The sequence below is a fragment of the Macaca nemestrina genome, chromosome 1, assembly GCF_043159975.1.
Source record: "Macaca nemestrina isolate mMacNem1 chromosome 1, mMacNem.hap1, whole genome shotgun sequence".
Classification (NCBI taxonomy): Eukaryota; Metazoa; Chordata; class Mammalia; order Primates; family Cercopithecidae; genus Macaca; species Macaca nemestrina.
Window position 1 is genome coordinate 78,486,960 of NC_092125.1, and position 24,324 is coordinate 78,511,283.

The 24,324-nt window shown below is 40.1% G+C and overlaps 1 protein-coding gene and 1 pseudogene across 2 annotated transcripts in view; both read right to left on the reverse strand.

Moving 5' to 3' along the window:
• LOC105493490 (RAB3 GTPase activating non-catalytic protein subunit 2) overlaps positions 1–14,046 on the reverse strand; it is a 121,273-nt gene extending 107,227 nt beyond the window's left edge. The window contains exon 1 of one of the 2 annotated variants that reach the window (XM_071080927.1): positions 13,842–14,046. In XM_071080927.1, coding sequence (XP_070937028.1) covers positions 13,842–13,956 — 115 coding nt within the window. In that variant the 5' untranslated portion in view covers positions 13,957–14,046. The remainder of the gene's footprint in view (positions 1–13,841) is intronic. The other variant, XM_071080928.1, reaches the window with a different exon arrangement.
• Positions 1,340–13,829, reverse strand: LOC139358875 (aurora kinase A-like; annotated as a pseudogene).
• Positions 14,047–24,324: the final 10,278 nt, after the last annotated feature.

Below are 24,324 nucleotides of genomic sequence, written 5' to 3' on the forward strand. Positions count from 1 at the left end.
CCTGGTATGACAAACCCACAGCCAATATCATACTGAATGGGCAAAAGCTGGAAGCATTTCCCTTGAAAACCAGCACACGACAAGGATGCCCTCTCTCACCACTCTTATTCAACATAGTATTGGAAGTTCTGGCTAGGGCAATCAGGCAAGATAAAAAAATAAAGGTTCTCAAATAGGAAGAGAGGGAGTCAAATTATCTCTGTCTGTAGAGGATATGATCCTATATCTAGAAAACCCCATCATCTCAGCCCAAAAGCTTCTTAAGCTAATAAGCAACTTCAGCAAAGTCTCAGGATACAAACTCAATGTGCAAAAATCACAAGCATTACTATACACCAACGACAGACAGGCAGAGAGCCAAATTATGAATGAACTCCCATTCATGACTGCTACAAAAAGAATAAAATACCTAGGAACACAGCTAACAAGGGAAGTGAAGGACCTCTTTAAGGAGAACTACAAACCATTGCTCAAAATTAGAGAGGACACAAATAAATGGGAAAATATTCCATGCTCATGGATAGGAAGAATCAATATTGTGAAAATGGTCATACTGCCCAAAGTAATTTACAGATTCAATGCTATTCCCATTAAACTACCATTGACATTCTTCACAGAATTAGGAAAAAAAAAACTATTTTAAAATTCACATGAAACCAAAAAAGAGCCTGCATTGCCAAGACAATCCTAAGCCAAAAGAACAAAGCTGGAGGCATCATGCTACCTGACTTCAAACTATACTACAAGGCTACAGTAACCAAAACAGCATAGTACCGGTATAAGAACAGATACATACACCAATGGAACAGAACAGAGAACTCAGAAATAAGGCCCTTACCTACAATCCTGTGATCTTCGACAAATTTGACAAAAACAAGTAATGGGGGAAGGACTCCCTATTTAATAAATGGTGGTGGGAGTACTGGCTAGCCATATGCAGAAAATTGAAACTGGACCCCTTCCTTACAACATATACAAAATTTAACTCAAGATGGATTAAATACTTCAAGGTAAAACCCAAAACTTAGAAGAAAATCTAGCAATACCATTCAGGACATAGGCATAGGCAAAGATTTCATGATGAAAATGCCAAAAGCAATTACAACAAAAGCAAAAATTGACAAATGGGATCTAATTAAACTAAAGAGCTTCTGCACAGCAAAAGAAACTATCATCAGAGTGAACTGATAACATACAGGAGAAAATTTTTTCTATCTATCCATCTGACAAAAGTCTAATATCCAGAGTCTACAAGGAACTTAAACAAATTTACAAAAAAAAAAAAAAAAAAAAAACAAGCAACGACATTATAAACTGGGCAAAGGACATGAACGGGCAAAGGACATGAACAGGCACTTCTCAAAAGAAGACATACATGCGGCCAAAAAACATATTGAAAAAAAGCTCAATATCACTAATCATTGCAGAAATGCAAATCAAAACCACATTGAGATATCATCTTGTGCCAGTTAGAATGACTACTGTTAAAAAGTCAAAAAACAACAGATGCTTGCGAGGTTGCAGAGAAAAAGGAATGCTTTTATACTGTTGGTGGGAGTGTAAATTAGTTCAACCATTTGGGAAGACAGTGTGGTGATTCCTCAAAGACATAGAGGCAGAAATACCTTTTGGTCCAGCAATCCCATTACTGGATATACACCCAAAGGAATAAAAATAATTCTTTTATAAAGATACATGCCCACATATGTTGACTGCAGCACATTCACAATAGTAAAGACATAGAATCAACTTAAATGCCCATCAATGATAGACTGGATAAAGAAAAATGTGGTACATATACACCCTGGAATACTATGCATCCACAAAAAGGAACAAGATTATGTCCTTTGCAGGGACATGGATGGAGTTGGAGGTCATTATCCTCAGCAAACTAATGCGGGAACAGAAAAACAGACACCATATGTTCTCACTTATAAGTAGGAGCTGAATGATGAGAACACACGGACACATGGGGGAGAACAAAGAACAAAACACACTGGGGCCTGGTGGAATGGAGTGGGGAGAGAGAACATTAGGAAGAATAGCTAATGGATGCTAGGATTAATACCTGGGTGATGGGGTGATCTGTGCCGCAAACCACCATGGCACACAGTTACATATATAACAAACCTGCCTATCCTTCACATGCATCCCTGAACTTAAAAGTTGAAGAAGAAAGTCTCACTAAGGCAATACTTCCAAGAGAGCTTTCTGTAATAATGGAAGTATTCTATATCTGTGCTGCTCAATATGGTAGCCACTAGTAACATGTGGCTTGAGCACTTCAAATGTAGCCACTGTGACTGAGGGCCTGAATTTTTTAAAATTTAATTACTATTGATTTAAACGTAAATGTAAATAGCCATATGTGGCCAGTGGCTACCATGTTAGATAGCACAGTACTGAGGTTTTAACATCTGAAAGGTAGAGTATAAGTAGTCAGGTGGTGGCTTTTATGTCTGATTTCACAGACCTTAAAAAAAGTAGGGGGCAATGTGATAATAAGTAATGTCTACTCTCTTGACCTGATGAGATTCTGTCTTCTGGGGAACTTATATGTGAGACTTAGACTCACTTTGTACAAAGAAAAGCAATCTATGTTCAAGGGACCATTTCTGCTCTCCTTTTTAAAGGCAAGATATGGTCACAGCAGATACTTAGGAGTTTCAAGAATTCTCTATGAGGAAGGTTCAACAACTTACTCACTCTTCATTTAAGGTCTCAATAGCCCCAAATTGTATTAAGCATAGTACTCATTCAAAACTACTTGTCATACTTCCAGGATTGTCACTGCGTATACTCTAAAATAACCTCTTAGGAAAACCATGCTAAGGAAAAGATAATCTCCTCCTTTGGAATACTGCAAGAGCCTCCTAACTGGTCACTCTACTTCCACTTTACCCATCACTCCCATCCATTCTTCTCTTTGCTGACAAAGAAATGTCTCTAAAATATTTGTCTGGCTATCCTATTTCTCAGCTCAAATTCTAATAGTCTCAAACTCCATTGCCATTGCTATTACCTTAGTTCTGCCTTTATGGGCTCTAACTTGGACTTCTACAACTATCTATCTAATGGTCACCTGCCTCTAGCTTTGAACTGCCCAATCTATTCTCTTCACAGCTACCAAATATATCTGTTTAAAACTCAAATCTTAAAATACTTTTGCTATACTTTTACTTAAAACCATCAATGGCTACCCTCTGCCCATAGCAGAGATTCTTAGTATGCTGTAAATGGGTTACAGGTGAGCCAAGATATTGATCATTTTAGCAGTAAAAGCAGTCAGGTAGGGCCTGGAGCTATTGGAACTATGTCACTTTCCATCATAAGCAGCTTTGTCACATTTTTAAATAATCTATTATCAATCTAATTGACTGACATTTTGTATTTTGGTTAAAAAAAAAAAACACACACACACACATAGGCCAGATGCAGTGGCTCACGTCTGTAGTCCCAGCACTTTGGGAGGCCAAGGCAGGCAGATCACAAGGTCAGGAGATCGAGACCATCCTGGCTAAAATGGTGAAACCCCGTCTCTACTAATAAAGTACAAAAAAAAAAAAAATTGGCCAGGCGTGGTGGCAGGCACCTGTAGTCCCAGCTACACGGGAGGCTGAGGGAGGAGAATGGCGTGGACCCAGGAGGTAGAGCTTGCAGTGAGCGGAGATCACGCCACTGCACTCCAGCCTCGGCGACAGAGCAAGACTCCGTCTCAAGAAAAAAAAAAAAAAAGTATCATCTTAACCATTTTAAGTGGACAGTTCAGTAGTGTTAAGTGTACTCACAATGTTGTAAAAAAATAAAAAATAAATAAATAAATAAAAGATCTCCAGAACTTCATCTTGCAAATCTGAAACTCTGTATCATGAAACAATTCCCGTTCTCCCTTCCCTCAGCCTCTGGTAACCACCATTTTATTTTTTGTTTCTATAAATTACTACTTTAGCTTTCTCACGTAAGTGGAATCATACAGAAGCTGTCTTTTTGTGACTGGCATATTTCACTTAGCATAATTTAACAAGATTCATTAATGTTATAGCATGTGATATTTCCTTGATTTTAATGGCTAAACAGTATTCCACTGTGTGTATAATACCACATTTTGTTTATCCATTCCTCCATCGATGGGCATTTGGGTTGCTTCCAACCTCTTGGCTACTGTGAACTGTCTATGAACACAGGTGTGCAAACATCTCTTCAAGACCCTGCTTTTAATTCTTTTGTATATATACCCTGAAGTGAGATTACTGGATCATATAATTTTTAAAAAATTTTTGAGGAACTCTATATTTTTTCCATAGTGGTTGTACCATCTTATTATCCCACCAACAGTGCACAAAAGTTTCTAATTCTCCACATCCTCACCATATCCTGTTACTTTGGTTTTTTTGATAGTAGCCATTTCTAATAAGTGTAACATTTCATTATGTTTTGGTTTGCATCACTCTGATGATTAGCGATGTTGAGCATCTTTTCATATTCTTTTTAGTCATCTGTATACCATCCTTGAAGAAATGTATACTTAAGTCCTTTGCTCATTTTAAATAGGGTTGATTTTTTGTTGTTGTTATTGAGCTGCAGGAATTCTTTATATATTCTAGATATTAATCCCATATCAGATACATGATTTGCAAATATTTTCTCCCATTTTGAAAGCTGCCTTTTCACCCTGTTGTGTCCTTTGATGCACAAAGTTTTTAAGCTTAGTGTAGCCCCATTTGTCCACTTTTGCTTCTGCTGCCTATGCTTTTGGTGTCATAGCCAAAAGCATGCAAGTCCAATGTCATGAAGCTTTTCTCCTATGTTTTCTTCTAGAAGTTTTAGTGTTACGTGCTGCATTTAGGTCTTTATTTAATTATTGTATATGGTGTAAGGATTCAATTTCATTCTTTTGCATATGGATAGTCATTTCCTCTAACATCACATGTTGAAGAAGCTGTCTTTTCCCCCAAAGAATGCTCCTCGTACACTTGCTGAAGATCATCTTGACCATATTAGCTATCTATTCCATTCCATTGGTTTGTTTGTCTTTATGCCAGTATCATACAGTTTGAGTTTTGTTGTTGTTATTGAGCATATTTGCAATATGCTTTGAAATCAGAAAGTGTGAATCTTCTAACTTTTTCCTTCTTTTCCAAAATTGTTTTAGCTGTTTGGGGTCCATATGTCTTTTTTTTTTTTTTTTTTTTTTTTTTTTTTTTTTTTTTTTTAATGTACGCTATTATGCCAACAAAAAAAAAAGAAAAAAAAAAAGATTGGGAATCACTGAGCCTTACAGGAGAATGGCCTTCAAATTTTTTGTTCATATATGCCCCAAAACAATTTTTTAGTATGTATCCCTTGCAAAAAATATGTAGTTTCAGTTATACTATAAACATGCACATTTTAAAATAAAACTATTATTTTTTAAAACTTAGTGGATTCTAAACACTATAGGGAAATGATACCCAACATCCATTAAAAAAAAAATGCTGATCTTCTCAACAGTTTTTACAAGTCCTTCATTCTCCTTAAATACTTATTTCTATTCTATTTCCTCCACAGAATGCTATTCTAATAAACATAGATTTTTATTATCAGTACAAAACTTTCTCTGCAAAAAAGGATATGAATTGAGAAAACATTTTCCTGTAATCATAAGACTCTTAAGTATGAACAATTTTCTTCTTGCTTGAGTTATTGCAATTATTATAAGTAAATAAATGAGGAAAACAACATAAATGTACTATATATCTTGATAATTAAACAAAAAGTAAAATTGGAAAACCCGTAATTAAATGAATGGAGGAATTCACAACACTTTGATTAAATGGGAAGGTTTTTTTACACCTTGAAACAACTTACTATAATAAGACTACAAACGTGTCAGAGGTAAAGTGGTAGAAGGTGGGGTGGGACAGTAGGCACTTTCACAGGTACATGTGGAAAATGATTTACTTAAAATCATCTGTTCCCAAGCAACCTTTAAAAATTTCCACGATCCTAAGGTACTCTTACTTCAATCTAAAGACCCTGCTACTGAATAGAATCTAAACTCCTTCACCAACCTCTTCTATTTTATCTCTTATCATATCCCACCCTCCCACCACAATTTACTATTTGCAGCTTTCTGAATCCCATACTGTTTCACATCTGTTGTCTATCTTCTCTCCATCTGATGGACACCTTTAAACTATTAATGTGAAAATATCACCTCCTATATGAAGACTTTCTGGGTTTCCTGGATAGACTAGACCAACACTCCTTCTCCCCCATCGTGTGCCATATCATAGCATAACACCCCTGACAATTGTTTCACATATGTATCTTCTTTTATTAGCTGAAAATTGCTTGAGGGACATATTTTATTTACCTTTTAACTAATTTTGTGCTTAGAACATAGTGGATGCTCAATAAATATTAGCTGAATGAAGAAATTGAAGAACACTCAAATCTCAATTTCCTCACTGGTAAAATTGTATCTGTATGATCCTCTTCCAATTTTAAAGAAACCCAATAACTATATATTTTCTTAAATTTCTACAAATGTTCTATTTTCAGATTATTTTCTCTCCTAGTATGATCTCAAACTAGAGAAAATATTTTTACTACATATAAAAAATAGAGTATTTCATATCCTTTGTGATATTCCATTATGTAAAGTGATTCTATGATTTTAGGTTATCCTAAAAAAAGCACATTTTTCTCAGAGATTGCTTAAAAACATGAATTGATTATTTCAACATAATTCCCTACTTGCTTTATATTCTGGTTGGTAAAAGAGGCAAGAAGGAGAGCTGTTCTACATTTTTAGTATGTCAACAAGAAATTATTTTACTATTAGGTAAATCAAGAAATCTACAATATTATAATACCCAAATTATCTCCAACTATTCTGGCTCTCCCTCTCTGTTCATGTATTTATTTATTTATTTATTTATTTATTTATTTATTTATTTATTTATATGTTTGCCCAACTCAACTGTAAATTTCAGAAAGTTCTGGTCTAGTCATTGGAAATTACGTCACTGTAGGTTAACTGGGGACCCATAAAGTGGGTACCTATACTCTACCCATCCCTGCAATTTCAAAGTAATAAACCAGGGAGAGTGGATCATGCCTATAATTCCAGCACTTTGGGAGTCCAGGTGGGAGGATCACTTAAGCCCAGGAGTTCAAGACCAGCTTGGGCAACACAGTAAGACCTCATCTCAATAAAAACTGAAAAAATTATCTGGGCATGGTGGTGCGTACTTGCAGTCCTAGTAACACAGGAGACTGAGGTGGGAGGATCCCTTGAATCCAGGAGTTTGAGGCTGCAGTGAACTATGATCACGCCACTGCACTCTGGCCTAGGCAACAGAGTGAGGCCCTGTCTCCAAAAAACAAAAACAAAACAAACAAAAAAGCCACAAAGCAGTAAGACCAGACTTCATGTCTTAAGTAGATAGTATTTACTTTATAAAAACAATTCTTTTTTGTTTTCTGTTTTTTGTTTTTGTTTTGTTTTGTTTTGTTTTGCTTGAGATGGAGTCTCGCTCTGTCGCCCAGGCTGGAGTGCAGTGGTGGGTTCTTGGCTCACTGCAAGCTCCGCCTCCTGGGTTCATGCCATTCTCCAGCTTCATCCTCCCGAGTAGCTGGGACTACATGCACCCACCACCGTATAAAAACAATTATTAACAGTCGTCATTAATGCAAACATTGGGAAAGGGTAGGGCTCAGCATCTTTTAAAGCTATAGAGGACAGTCTTCTTTTGTAATTAAATATACAAAGTAACAAAGTCATACCTTGATAATTCAAATATAGAAGAGAGTAGTAGCACTGTATCTCTAGCAGCTGTCCACATTAAAATAAAAGTAATTTTTTTTTCTGTACAAATATCTTTATTTTCATACTTAAAAAGAATCACATACTCATTCCAACAGTTTTACTAGGTTTGGTAAACCCAATAAGTTACACACTCAGGTACTTGGAAGGTTATTGGACAGCTCCTTAGCCGATTGAGTCAGGGCAAAGTGGTCACTTTCCCCACAGCCAGACTCTGGATTTGCCTCCTGGGAGGACACCATGCCTGGCACAGGCTGATGGGGTGGCTGCAGTCGAACCTTTCCTCCAGGTTATGAACCAGTTAACACAATTCTCGTGGCTACTTTCACTTCAGAGTGTCATGTTTATTGATGTGGAGTTTTCTGAGTAGGGAGGTCAAGGCACACCTGCTCAGTAAAACAAATATTTCTTGTAGTGTTCTAGATTGAGGGCAGCAGTCAATGGTAAAATAAATCTCAGTAGCATGTTCCTGACAGGTTATACGGCAGCACTGGCTCAAGGATTTCTCCCCCCACACGATTCCTAAGAATGTTTGCTAGTTGGTTCTTTGTTTTGGCAATTTGATGGTTTTGATGAATTTGCTGTGATCCAGGGGTATTCAAGTACTTCTCTGAGCACTAGCCTCTGGCTGGGATTATACTTCAACAGTCTTGAAATGAGGTCCCTGGCTCCCTCTGTTACAAAGTCAGGGAATGTGAATTCTCAACTGATGATATTCTTTTGTAGGTCTCTTGGTATGTGTCTGCCTTAAAAGGAGGCTTCCCAACTAAAAATTCATAGCAAAGAACTCCAAGGCTCCAGAGATCCACCTTCTCATCATGCATCCGACCTTCAATCATTTCGGGGGGCAGGTAGTCCAGGGTGCCACAGAGAGTGGTCCTCCCGGAAGATGGAGCATGTACTGACCACCCAAAATTTGCAATGTTAAGCTATCCAGCTGATCCAAGAAGTAAGTTCTCTGGCTTAATGTCTCTATGAATAACTGTCTTTGAATGACAGTAAGACAGGGCATTGGCCAATTCTGTGATATAAGTAGCAGTTCTCTGCTCATCAAACTTCGAAAGTTTCTGAAGTTCTCTATTGACTGTTTCAAGTGGTGTATATTCCAGAATTAGGTAGACTCTGGTGGCATCATGGAAATAACCATACAGTCTGATTATATCAGGATGTTGAAGGTAGGACTGTATTTCTACTTCTCTTCTGAGTTGATGCTCCAATCCTGCTTTCTCCAGCTGAACTTTAAATAACACTTTAAGAGCCAGAATAAACTTGCTTTGTTTTTCTCTTGCCAAATAAACATTACCAAACTTTCCTTTACCCAGAAGGTGACCAATTTCAAAGTCTTCCAAAGCCCATTGCCTCTTTTTTGATTCTTCATTTTTCTGTTTTGATGCCAGTTCCTCCTCAGGATTATTTTCAGGTGCCGACAGTGGGGGCTGCTTGCTCTTTTGGGTGTTATTCAGTGGCCTGGAGACAGGATGAGGTACACTGGTTGCCTGCAATTGCTTCTGTTTCTGATTCTGAACTGGCTTGTGACTGGAGACAAGCTTTTGGGCTTGCAAAGGAACACGCTGGGAAGAATTTGAAGGACACAAGACCCACTGAGCCTGGCCACTATTTGCAGGTAATGGATTCTGACAAGGAAATTGCTGAGTCACGAGAACATGTTTTGGACCTCCAACTGGAGATGTAGCCTTAACAGGCCCTGAAATGTAGTTTTCTTTAGATTGGTCCATGATGCCTGTGACCCTAGGACCTCAGTCTTCCAAGAGCTCAGCCCAATAAAAGTACTTTTAAACCAACTGATACACCTCTATAATTCACAAGTAATTGGGGTGTTTTATGTTTTTACATATCCTCTAGAGATGAGCTGGGTTAAGAAATTATATCAGCTAAAAAATTTTAAGATGATCTCATGATTTCTGCTTCCCAATAAACATTTATAACATTAATAAATAAAGTGAAGAAAAGCAAAGGCAAATACCATCAGCAGTTTAAGTCAGGTCCCATTTACCTGCTCTGCTAATTTCATTTTTTATCTGTAAAATTTCACTGTACAAAAGTTTACGTTCAAAACTCTTTATATTACGGCTTGGCCTAGCCTATCTTAAAAGTGCTCAGAACACTTACATTAGCCTATAGTTGGGCAAAATCTTCTAACACAAAGTCTATTTTATAAGGAAGTGTTGAAAATATCTCATGTAATTTCTTGAATACTGTACACTGTAGAGTACAGTCTCTCATATTTGCTGCTGCTACCCAGCATCACAAAAGAGTATCTTACCCATTGTATCACTAGCTCTGGAAAAGATCGAGGTGCAAAACTTGAAGTATGGTTTCTACAAAGTACACATTGCTTTCACATTACTGTAAAGCTAAAAAATTGGAAGCCAAACCATCATAAGTCTGAGATCATCTGTACAGGTTTTGCAAAGGGCCTCACTGGTGAAGAGGTCCATTCTGTTCATTTTCTACGTGAATTGATCATAGCCACAATAATATCAACATACACAAACTCAAGAATTTGATTTAGAAGAGTAGTACATTAAACCGTATTTGTAAATCTATAGGTATAGTGCAAATTAATCTAGATGTTTGGGGTATATTTATATCCCCAACTGCCTGTGTAAGTTGGACACATATTCAATCTGTATATACCTGAGTTTTAGCACCTATAATTGTGCCATACTATATTATAGCCATTAGCCACATTTGGCTACTTAAATATAAATTAATTAAAATTAACTTGAATTTTAAAAATTCAGTTCCTCAGTTGCACTGGCCACATTTCAAAGGCTCAATAAACACATGTGCCTACAGGTTACCATACTGGACAGTATAGATATAATGATGAAAATAAACAGGATGATATGACGGACAATAACAAGTGGGAACAAGGGGGTTGTATTGACTACTTTAGATCAGGTGGTCAGAAAAGGCTGCCCTGAGTTGACATTTGAGCTGAGACTTGAATGACAAGATGCAACTAGCATGCAAAGATCTGCAAAAGGCATCCAAGGCATAGACAACAGTGAGGGCAAAAACCTCAGCCACAAATGTGGTTGGCTGGTTTAACAACAAAAAAGAGTATCTGAAGCATAAGAAATAAGAGGAGAGGTGTATAAGGTCCAAGAAATGGCAGGAAGCAGAGTCTCAAGGGCCTTATACACCATTTAAGAACTTTGGATTTTATGTTAAGTGAAATCAAAAACCATACAGGGTTATAAACAGGGCAATGTTAAGCTGGGTGCGGTGGCTCATGACTGTAATCCCAGCACTTTGGGAGGCTGAGGCAGGTGGATCACAAGGTCAGGAGTTCAAGATCAGCCTGGCCAACATAGTGAAACCCCATCTCTACTAAAAATACAAATATTAGCCGGGCATGGTGGCGCATGCCTGTAGTCCCAGCTACTTGGGAGGCTGAGACGGAAGAATTGCTTGAACCCGGGAGGTGGAGGTTGCAGTGAGCCAAGATCATGCCACCGCACTCCAGCTTGGGCAACAGAGTGAGACCTCATATCAAAAAAAAAAAAAAAAAAAAAAAAAAAAGAAAAAAGGCAATGTTTTGATCTAAATTATGTCTTAAAAGCTCACTCTACCTACTGTTGAGAATTATTATGGGAAACCAAGAGTGAAAGCAGGAAGATCTGCTAGAAGAAGACATATCATATCATAGCCCAGGTTGAGAAAAGATCATGGCCTGGACCAGGAGAGTGGTAGAGGGATAAAGAAAATTTGTTCCTTTTTTCTACATTCCCTATCTACAATCCTGCATCTGCTATCCTTCACAGCCAAGCTCCTTGAAATAGTATACTTCACTTTTTAACCCCTTATCCTATAAATATGCTTTCTGCCTCCACTATCCTACTGAAACTGTCCTAAGGTCCAAGTTACTTCCACCTTCCCAAAACCAATGAGCACTTTTCTATCCTTTTCTTACCTGACCTCTGCTGCATTTGCAAAACTGCTGACTATTCCTCGCCTTCATCAAGTTCTCACCTTCCTCAGCTCCAAGGGCCTTACTCTCACCTGATTTTCCTCTTTCTTTTACTCCTTCTCAGTCTTCTTCCCAGTAACCTCTACTTGACTTTTAAACACCAGTGCTCCTCTAAGTTTACAGCTTTAGTACTCAGTGCATTTCACAACATACATAATCTTTGAGACTGAATTTACAGTTTTTGCTGTTAGCTCCCCAATTAACGTCTCTGGCCCAGTACTCCCTACTGTTTAGACTATCTATATCTGGTGTTCAACCAGATGTCCTTACTTGGACATACTGTAAACATTTAAAATGCGAAAGGTTGAAAATCTGTATCCTTTATTCTCTTATTATATACACTTGTCCAAACCACAAGCCAAAGACTTCCTAAACTCCCCCTCACTTACTAGTTACAATGCCCATCACCAGACCTTCAGAAGGTCCTGCAGATTCTAACTCCTTTATGTCTTTCTAATCTAGTCCTTCATCTTCATCCTGCTAAGGTTCTTAATTCAAGCTCATATCATTTCTTGCTTGGATTACTGGAAGAGCTTCCCAATCCATTTCCCTTCTTCCAATCTCTCCTCCACTTTGCTACCAGAGCACATTACGGGTCTTCAACAAACGTTGTTGATTACATTAAGTACAAATCTGACAATGTCATTTCTCTACTTAAACTTTCAGAGAAACGCCACAACTTTCACAGGGCTTCTCATGGTCTAGCTCCTTATCACTATTACTGCCTCATTGCCCCAATTCTTCCTCTCCCATCCTCGTCTCTAGCCACTCAGCTTTTCTTAGTTCTCTAAATACCATGCCATTTCAGTCCTTCCTCTGCACATGCTATTACCGCTCCTTTACTCCTCTAACTAGTACTTCAAAGGTAGGCTTAAGTATCACCACTTGAAGAAAATGCCTCACATCTATCTCAATCACATTGAATGGAAGTTAGTGATTTGTCTGTAAACCATAAGTTCCTAGAGGCAGGGTCCACCAACCTTATTTGGTTTGTAGCACCAATGACTGGCACAGAGTATGTAATCATTCACAGATGGGTTTGATTTGATATCTTCTAAATTTTTTTTTAAAGGGAGAAGAGCTTAGTGGGCCTTATATCACCGTTCCGGCATAGCACAGAGTGAGAACACTGTACTACAAAGCCAAACGTGCTTCATGTTGGAAATGCAAAAATAAAATAAAACACAAGGCACACCCTTTCAAAAGATGAAATGTAGGAAATTCTGAGAGCCTATGTAGTATCTAAGAAACCAGCCTTGGAACTTTATACTACGTGGGGAAAGGCTTATTTAACACTTTGATGATAAAAATAGGTGGAAGGCTTCTCATCCCAATAAAGCAAATTAACCTTTCTTGGCTATGTCACTGTAATTTTAGTTCCTAATGTAGATTCTCGTTCACTTCCCGACAGGTTATTTTCCTTCTTTGAGAGACTCTTACCACCTTAAGAGTCACTCATTTGTCAGTCAGCCATTTGTTCTCAAAATCTGAATGGGGGAAACGCGGATGAAAGAAGGGAGAGTGTGGGGGGATGATCAACACTTTCGGAACGGGAGGTGGCAGAAGGCCACAGTCCCCGGGATGGAAGAGTGGGCGCTGGGGCAATACCAGAGTGGAGCGCTGACATGTGGCAAGGAACGGGGAGGATGCGATCACGGAGCAGGCAACATGAAACAAGGGACGACCCCAGGCTGAAGATGGGAGACGGAGAAGATACTTAGAGAGAAAGCTAGGAATGTGGGGGGAGGGGGGAGGGAGGAAGTGGTGATAGGCAGAGGCGAGAGGAAACGAGACGCAGTTTTGGGCCAGGGATCGGAGGGGCTGAGGAGAATAGCTGGGTCGAGAGGAAGACAACACAAATGGGGCTTCAGGACGAGGTGGGCAGGAGTTCATCCCGGAACAGAGGGGAGGCACGGGAAGAACTGGGGGTCCAGAGGGCAGAGGCAGGAGGCGCAGAGCGAGTAGGAGACCCGAACCCGCCGAGCAGAGGCCGCGGGTGACGGGGGAAGGAACGGAGAGGTGAGAGGCACTTACTGGGGTCCCTCCGCAAGGCGCCGCTGGGGATCTCCTCCCGCAGGTGAGGAAAGAGGAAGTCCCGGGCGGCCTGGAGGTCCTGGAAGTAGCAGAACTGGACAATGGAGCAGGCCATGGCTCCGGGGAACCCCACTACTGCACTCACCTTACCTCACCACGCCCTGCCCCCTCCACCCCACTGCGGCCGCCGCCGAGCCCCAATAGCTCTAGCCAAGCAGAAGGCGGAGAAACCAAACCGGAAGCTGTCACTGACACGGGTCCGCTGTCTCGGAGTACTGCGCAGGCGCAGGCTGGCCCAGGCGCCTAGGGAGGGCTGGCCCGGGTCACGTGACTAGGGCGCCGCTGCTGCAGGTGGAGCCAAAGTCTACGTGGAGGCTTGGGGCAGATTTTCAGTCCCAGTTCTGCGTCTACACCAAGGAATGAACCCTTTCATTCATTCTGGCTTTTAGCCAGAGGTGTTCTAATTGGACTTGTCCGCGCAGGCCTTTGACTCATTCAACCAATCTTATTGATGCCCTAATATTGGCACGATCTTGATGTTTCACAGAAAATAATTCGTTTTAAACTAGTGGCAGGCCAGTGGGGGACTGTATCCTGCAAGAGTCGGATTTTGAAAAGATTAATTGCTCTTCCGGAGATTAGCCCCGTCAAGGCTGGCTTTAAATGCTCCTGCTATAAATTTCCATAGTACTATGCAAGCCCAATATAGTACGTGTTAAAGTGTATTATACTCTTATGTTTTCATTATTCATTTGGTTTTTCATTCATGCATTCATCCATCCATTCGACAAATATTTGTTAGCCTTTTAAATGCCAGCCACGCAGGGTGCTGAGCATTAGAGAACAAAAGAGAAGAAATACCTTTTCCCAGAAAGTTAGAATTCTAGTGACTGATACAGGCAGTAAGAAATTAATTACAGTAGTTCACTTTAATCCAAGGGGATATGTTCTAAGACCCCCAGTGGATGACTGAAACCATGGATAGTACTGAAACCTGTGTATGCGTGTTTTATTTTTACCTGTACATACATATGATAAAGTTCAATTTATAAATTAGGCACAGTGAAATATTAACAATAACTAATACTTAAAATGAATAATGTGGAAAATGAACCCATGGATAAAAGGGGGGACTACTGTACTCAACTATTTAACTGAAATTGTGATCATGCTAGTAAGTGCTTCATAAATATTTGCTGAAGAAATAAATGGAATGTGTACATAAAGTAAATAGAATAACCTGTTTCTTTTACAAAGCACTGTTTTTGAAAGTACTTTACATTGTCCATTTGGAAAGTCACAAATACCATCTAAAAATAGTGTGTCTTATCTCATTTTTTAAATGAAGAAATTGAGTCGTCTCTGAGCAGACTTTAAGTTATTTTTCCAAAAAGTAAAAACAAAAAAATATATTTTAATGTGAACACAAAGATCTGTAGGCACTTACACATTCCCCAAAGGAAACTTAAAGAGGCCATCCACTTTTTATGAGAAAATGGCACAGGAATAAATAGAAAGCAAGTGGATGGGGTCCAGAGCATCCATTTCTGTCTGTCCTGTGGACATACACACTTTGTCCTAATAATATAACAACTATAATTTAGTGCCTAGGTTCCTACTCCATTATTTCCTACTTCTAGAGTAGGATGCTTTTCACAAAATAGGGCAGGCAATTTCTATGTTATCAGGTTAACAGCAATCAGTTCTTCACCTATAAAAGGCAGTTGAATCAGACATGCTGTAAGGTCCCTTTAAGCATCAGGGACCTATACTTCTGTAATCAAAGCTTTCAGAAAAGGCAAGCTGCCGGTGCTCCCTTCTTCCATCTGAAGAAATGCGATGTTTCCTCAGATCATCACTAACTAGGATAATCCAGCCCTGATATGATTATTCCCTAAAGTCCAGCACCAATCCCAAACTAAACTAAAATTTAAATTTAGATTCTTAGTGTTACTGGATGAATAACGAACACATGACTCTTTCTGGAAGGGGACTGTCATTCCTTGAAAACCATTCAAGTTCCTATTCAGGTAAATGCATTTTATGGAAGTAACCGCTGTTGGCTGATTCTGCTGGCCTTTGTTCTGCCCTGAGGCATTCATATGTCTCCTGTGGTGGTCATTGAATTTCATTACTGTGTTGGCTCAGTTTTAATGGTGAAGTCCCTGACTTCCTTCCAAGTACTGTTGAAAGGATTCATTCATGGATGTTTTTAAGGACTTTAGATACCCTTCACAGAAATTACAACACATTCATGAACTGAACTCTTCCCCCAGGAAGTTGTAACGCTGCAGGGGAGATGCCTCTGGAGTTCTGCTACCATGGTTTCTGTAGCATGTGGGAGGATTGCATCAGACAGTGAATATCACTTATTCCACAGTCATAAGAAAGCACATTGCGAAAATGTGCAGGCCTTACATATCCCAGCATTGACAGTGTCTTTCTGAGGTCTGGGTTCAGGAGGTAGGAAAAGCACTGTGACCAAAATAACAGCAGGATGAGTCCAGGTACTAATGTGAACTTCCTCCATTATCCATTAGTGTGAGTCAGAGCACTGATGACTGCTGTGAAGAGAGAGATGTGTGCTCATTTTCTCTTGCCACCACCATGTAAGAAGAGCCTTTCATCTCCTGCCATGATTCCGAGGCCTCCCCAGATATGTGGAACTAGTGATACAGAGATGTGACCCAACATGTCTACCTACAGGGAGGAGATGTGGTTTTTACTGGAATATACTGGCAAGCAAAAGTTCTCTCCTTTTGGCTTTCTCCCTGCTTCTGAGGTAGACAAAAGAAGAGTTGTTCGAGTTAATAAAAAGGTCGAGGGGTGGCGCCAAGATGGCCAAATAGGAACAGCTCCAGTCTGCAGCAACCAGCGTGAACAACACAGAAGGCAGGTGATTTCTACATTTCCAACTGAGGCACCGGGTTCATCTCACTGGGGCTTGCCAGACAAGTGGGTGCAGCCCACGGAGCATGGCAGGGCATCACCTTACCTGGGAAGCCAAGGGGTCAGGGAATTCCCTTTCCTAGCAAAGGGAAGCCGTGACAGACAGCACCTGGAAAATCGGGACACTTCCACCCTAATACATCGCTTTTCCAACAGGCTAAAGAAGAATTGTTCAAGTTAATAAAAAGGTCGAGGGGTGGCGCCAAGACGGCCGAATAGGAACAGCTCCAGTCTGCAGCTCCCAGCATTAACAATGCAGAAGACGGGTGATTTCTACATTTCCAACTGAGGTACCAGGATCATCTCACTGGGGCTTGCCAGCCAAGTGGGTGCAGCCCACGGAGCAGAGCAGGGCATGGCCTCACCCACCTAATTGGGGAATTCCCTTTCCTAGTAAAGGGAAGCCATGACAGCACCTGAAAAATTGAGACACTCCCACCCTAATACATCGCTCTTCCAATGACCTTAGCAAAAGGCACACCAAGTGATTATATCCCGCGTCTGGTTCGGAGGGTCCCACACCCATGGAGCCTCGCTCACTGCTAGCACAGCAGTCTGAGATCGAAGAAGGAGGCTGGGGAAGGGGCATCCACCATTCCACCATTGCTGAGGCTTGAGTAGGTAAACAAAGCAGCTGGGAATCTCGGACTGGGTGGAGCCCACCTCAGCTCAAGGAGGCCTGCCTGCCTCTGTAGACGCCACCTCTAGGGGCAGGGCACAGCTGAACAAAAGGCAGCAGAAACTTCTGCAGATTTAAACGTCCCTGTCTGACAGCTTTGAAGAGAGTAGTGGTTCTCCCAGCACGGAGTGTGAGATCTGAGAATGGACAGACTGCCTCCTCAAGTGGGTCCCTGACCCCCGAGTAGCCTAACTTGGAGGCATCTCCCAGTAGGGGGGTGACTGACACCTCATAAGGCCAGGTGCCCCTCTGAGATGAAGCTTCCAGAGGAAGGAACAGACAGCAACATTTGCTCTTCTGCAGCCTCCAATGGTGATACCCACGCAGACAGGGTCTGGAGTTGACCTCCAGCAAACTCTGACAGACCTGCAGCTGAGGGTCCTGACTGTTAAAAGGAAAACTAACAAACAGAAAGGACATCCACACCAAAACCCCGTCTGTACGTCACCATCATCAAAGACCAAAGGTAGATAAAACCACAAAGATGGGGAGAAACCAGAGTGGAAAAGCTGAAAATTCTGAAAATCAGAGTGCCCTTTTCCTCCAAAGGAACTCAGCTCCTCGCCAGCAATGGAACAAAACTGGATGGAGAAATACTTTGACAGTCGAGAGAAGAAGGCTTCAGATGATCGGTAATAACAAACTTCTCTGAGCTAAAGGAGGATGTTTGAACCCATCGCAAAGAAGTGAAAAACCTTGAAAAAAGAGTAGACAAATGGTTAAATAGAATAAACAGTGTAGAGAAGTCCTTAAATGACCTGATGGAGCTGAAAACCATAGCACGAGAAGTATGTGACGCATGCACAAGCTTCAGTAGCAGATTTGATCAAATGGAAGAAAGGGTATCAGTGATTGAAGATCAAATGAATGAAATGAAGTGAGAAGACAAGTTTAGTGAAAAAAGAGTAAAAAAAAAAAAAAATGATCAAAGCCTCCAAGAAATATGGGACTATGTGAAAAGACCAAATCTGCGTCTGATTTGTGTACCTGAAAGTGAAGGAGAGAATGGAACCAAGTTGGAAAACACTCTTCAGGACATTATCCAGGAGAACTTCCCCAACCTAGCAAGGCAGGCCAATATTCAAATTCTGGAAATGCAGAGAATACAACAAAGATACTCCTCGAGAAGAGCAACTCCAAGACACGTAATTGTCAGATTCACCAAAGTTGAAACAAAGGAAAAAATGTTAAGGGCAGCCAGAGAAAAAGGTCAGGTTACCCACAAAGGGAAGCCCATCAGACTAACAGTGGATCTCTCGGCAGGAACTCTACAAGGCAGGAAAGAGTGGGGGCCAATATTCAACATTCTTAAAGAAAATAATTTTCAACCCAGAATTTCATATCCAGCCAAACTAAGCTTCATAAGTGATGGAGAAATAAAATACTTTATGGACAAACAAATGCTGAGAGATTTTGTTACCACCAGGCCTGCCCAACAAGAGCTCCTGAAGGAAGCATTAAACATGAAAAGGGACAACCAGTACCAGCCACTGCAAAAACATGCCAAATAAGACCATCGATACTAAGAAGAAACCGCATCAAATATTGAGCAAAATAACCAGCTAACATCATAATGACAGGATCAAATTCACACATAACAATATTAAACTTAAATGTAAATGGACTAAATGCTCCAAATAAAAGACATAAAATGGCAAATTGGATAAAGAGTCAAGACCCATCAGTGTGCTGTATTCAGGAGACCCATCTCACGTGCAGAGACACACATAGGCTCAAAATAAAGGCATAGAGGAAGATCTACCAAGCAAATGGAAAACCAAAAAAAGCAGGGGTTGCAATCCTAGTCTCTGATAAAACAGACTTTAAACCAACAAAGATGAAAAGAGACAAAGCAGGTCATTACATAATGGTAAAGGGATCAATTCAACAAGAAGAGCTAACTATCCTAAATATATATGCACCCAATACAGGAGCACCTAGATTCATAAAGCAAGTCCTGAGAGACCTAAAAAGAGATTTAGACTCTCACACAATAATAATGGGAGACTTTAATACCCCACTGTCAACATTAGACGGATCAATGAGACAGAAAGTTAATAAGGATATCCAGGAATTGAACTCAGCCCTGCACCAAGCAGACCTAATAGACATCTACAGAACTCTCCACCCCAAAACAACAGAATATACATTCTTCTCAGCACCACATCACACTTATTCCAAAATTGACCACATAGTTGGAAGTAAAGCACTCCTCAGCAAATGAAAAAGAACAGAAATGATAACAAACTGTCTCTCAGACCACAGGGCAATCAAAGTAGAACTCAGGAGTAAGAAATTCACCCAAAACCACTAAAGTACATGGAAACTGAACAACCTGCTTCTGAATGACTACTGGGTACATAACAAAATGAAGGCAGAAATAAAGATGTTCTTTGAAACCAATGAGAACAAAGATACAACATACCAGAATCTCTGGGACACATTTGAAGCAATGTGTAGAGGGAAATTTATAGCACTAAATGCCCACAAGAGAAAGCAGGAGAGATCTAAAATTGACACCCTAACATCACAATTAAAAGAACTAGAGAAGCAAGAGCAAACATATTCAAAAGCTAGCAGAAGGCAAGAAATATCTAAGATCAGAGCAGAGCTGAAGGAGATAGAAACATAAAAAATCCTTCAAAAAAATCAATGAATTCAGGAGCTGGTTTTTTGAAGACATCAACAAAATTGATAGACTGCTAGCAAGACTAATAAAGAAGAAAAGAGAGAATAATCAAATAGATGCAATAAAAATGATAAAGGGGATATCACTACCAACCCCACAGAAATACAAACTACCATTAGAGAATACTATAAACACCTCTACACAAATAAACTAGAAAATCTAGAAGAAATTGACAGAATAGAGGACACATACACCCTCTCAAGACTAAACCAGGAAGGAGTTGAATCCCTGAATAGACCAACAACAGGTTCTGAAATTGAGGCAATAATTAATAGCCTACCAACCAAAAAGAGTCCAGGACCAGATGGATTCACAGCCGAATTCTACCAGAAGTACAAAGAGGAGCTGGTTCCATTCCTTCTAAAACTATTCCAATCAATAGAAAAGGAGGGAATCCTCCCTAATTCATTTTATGAGGCCAACATCATCCTGAAACCAAAGCCTGGCAGAGACACGACGAATAAAAAAGAGAGAATTTTAGGTCAATATCCCTGATGAACATCGATGCGAAAATCCTCAATAAAATACTGGCAAACTGAATCCAGCAGCACATCAAAAAACTTATCCACCACGATCAAGTGGGTTTCATCCTTGGGTTGCAAGGGTCATTCAACATATGCAAATCAATAAATATGATCCATCATAAAAACCAAGACAAAAACCAGATGATTATCTCAATAGATGCCAAAAAGGCCTTCAACAAAATTCAACAGCCCTTCATGCTAAAAACTCTCAATAAACTAGGTATTGATGGGATGTATCTCAAAGTAATAAGAGCTATTTATGACAAACCCACAGCCAATATCATACTGAAAGGGCAAAAATTGGAAGCATTCCCTTTGAAAACTGGCACAAGACAGGGATGCCCTCTCTCACCACTCCTATTCAACATAGTGTTGGAAGCTCTGGCCAGCGCAATCAGGCAAGAGAAAGAAAGAAAGGGTATTCAATCAGGAAAAGAGGAACTCAAATTCTCCCTGTTTGCAGATGACATGATTGTATATTTAGAAAACCCCATCGTCTCAGCCCAAAATCTCCTTAAGCTGATAAGCAACTTAAGCGAAGTCTCAGGATAGAAAATCAATGTGCAAAAATCACAAACATTCCTATACACCAATAACAGACAAACAGAGCCAAATCATGAACGAACTCCCATTCATAATTGCTTCAAAGAGAATAAAATACCTAGGAATCCAACTTATAAAGGATGTGAAGGACTTCTTCAAGGAGAACTACAAACCACTGCTTAGCGAAATAAAAGAGGACACAAACAAATGGAAGAACATTCCATGCTCATGGATAGGAAGAATCAATATTGTGAAAATAGCCATACTGCCCAAGATAATTTATAGATTCAATGCCATCCTCATCAAGTTACCAATGACTTTCTTCACAGAATTGGGAAAAACTAAAGTTCATATGGAACCAAAAAAGAGCCTGCATTGCCAAGACAATCCTAAGCAAAAAGAACAAAGCTAGAGGCATCACACTACCTGACTTCAAACTATACTACAAGGCTACAGCAACCAAAACAGGTACTGGTACCAAAACAGATATATAGACCAATGGAACAGCATAGAGCCCTCGGAAATAATACCACACATCTACAGCCATCTGATCTTTGACAAACCTGACAAAAACAAGAAATGGGGAAAGGATTCCCTATCTAATAAATGGTGCTGGGAAAACTGGCTAGCCATATGTAGAAAACTGAAACTGGATCCCTTCCTTACACCTTATACAAAAATCAATTCAAGATGGATTAAAGACTTAAATGTTAGACCTAAAACCATAAAAACCCTAGAAGAAAACCTAGGCAATATCATTCAGGACATAGGCATAGGCAAGATTAAAACACCAAAAGCAATGGCAACAAAAGCCAAAATTGACAAATTGGATCTAATGAAACTAAAGAGCTTCTTCACAGCAAAAGAAACTACCATCAGAGTGAACAGGCAACCTACAGAAGGGGAGAAAATTTTTACAATCTACCCATCTGACAAAGGGCTAATATCCAGAATCTACCAAGTACTTAAATAAACTAACAAGAAAAAATCAAACAACCCCATCAAAAAGTGGGTGAATGATATGAACAGACACTTCTCAAAAGAAGACATTTATGCAGTTAACAGACATATGAAAAAATGCTCATCATCACTGGCCATCAGAGAAATGCAAATCAAAACCACAATGAGATAGCATCTCACACCAGTTAGAACGGTGATCATTAAAAAGTCAGGAAACAACAGGAGAGGATATGGAGAATTAGGAACGCTTTTACACTGTTGGTGGGACTGTAAACTAGTTCAACCATTGTGGATGACAGTGTGGTGATTCCTCAAGGATCTAGAACTAGAAATACCATTTGACCCAGCCATCCCATTACTGGACATATACTCAAAGGATTACAAATCATGCTGCTATAAAGACACATGTACACATATGTTTATTGTGGCACTATTCACAATAGCAAAGACTTGGAACTAACCCAAATGTCCATCAATGATAGACTGGATTAAGAAAATGTGGCACGTATACACCATGGAATACTATGCAGCCATAAAAAGGATGAGTTCATGTCCTTTATAAGGACATGGATGAAGCTGGAAACCATCATTCTGAGCAAACTATCTCAAGGACAGAAAATCAAACACTGCGTGTTCTCACTCATAGGTGGGAACTGAACAGTAAGAACACATGGACACAGGGTGCGGAACATCACACACCAGAGCCTACTGGGGGGTCGCAGGGGGAGGGATAGCATTAGGAGATATGCCTAATGTAAATGACGAGTTAACGGCTGCAGCACACAAACATGGCACATATATACATATGTAACAAACCTGCACATTGTGCACATGTACCCTAGAACTTAAAGTAAAATTATAAAATTTAAAAAGAGAGAGAGAGAGAGAGATGTGCTACTAAGGAAGATAAGCAGCAGCCCCTTGCCAATCCTTAGCAGCAGCCTGAAGCAAAGGGGTTGAATTGCAAGATGGGCACTAAACGAAGGTGTGAGAGAAAGAACAATGGACTTGGAGTCACGACCTTAGGAAATTCATATCACGTTTCTGGGACTTAGTTTCTTGATTTATAAAATGAAGAGCCTGGCCTCTAAAGTTCATCCCAAGGATAGGTAGGTTTTGGTAAGAGACTGGGAACGGCAAGTTCCGGGAGTTGGAATTGCTTAAAAGGAGTGGTCTGCGTAAGCACCCTAGTGAGAAGCTTGGGTCCGCAGGAAAAAAGGTGAGGGTACTGGACATCTCTAAGAGAAAGTAAGGGGAGCATAGCAAGGGGATGGAGGGTCCTTGAAGCCTTACTTCATAGCTGTGCTAAGGGTCATCCTTGAATTGAAGATTGAATGAGCAGAAGCAAGGGCTATTTATAATTATTATTCAACAAACAGTTATGGAGTGCTTTTTACATTAAAGGTACTGTAGTAAGCACAGTAAGGCAATAAGGACAAGCCATCCCGAGATTCACTACCTAAAAACAGACAAACATAAATACTCTAAGAGCAGAGTGTGATGAGTACCACGGGTGGCTTTTGGATAAAGGGCAGTGGGAGAAATAAGGGAGAGATTAATTTAGATTCCTAGGCATGTCCCTTGGAAAAGAAGTAGTATGGAAGAGGTAGGAAAGGCACTAAACAAATTGGTTATTGATTATAGAAAACTTCAAAATCCAAATAGTGAAAACACCTTTGCAAAATTATGACTGCGACAGTGAAAGAGATGTAACTTAACTGACTTCATCTTGCTTCTAACCTCCAAACTGTCCTTGTTCATTCCTGGGCAGAAGGTGAACTAACTTTGAGAAAAAGTTAGTTTATAGTTTAAACAAAGACGATAACAGCCTTATCCCAAAGCAGACTTCCTTCTTGCCTGGGGACTAGATTGCCTTTGTAGGATTAACATTGGCCACAAGATTAAAAATTATGGTTTAGGAGTCATGCAGCTGGAGAGTCTGACCCTCCCTAAACTGCTCCTAAGACCAGTGCTTGAACTATTTTGCAGACCCTGCACTTGATGGATCAGCTGGCACCACCCAGATCAATAAACTGGCTCATCTGAACTTGTAGCCCCCATGCAGGAACTGACTCAGCAGAAGAAGACAGCTTCGACTCCCTATGATTTCATCCCTGACCAACCAGCACTCCTGGCTCA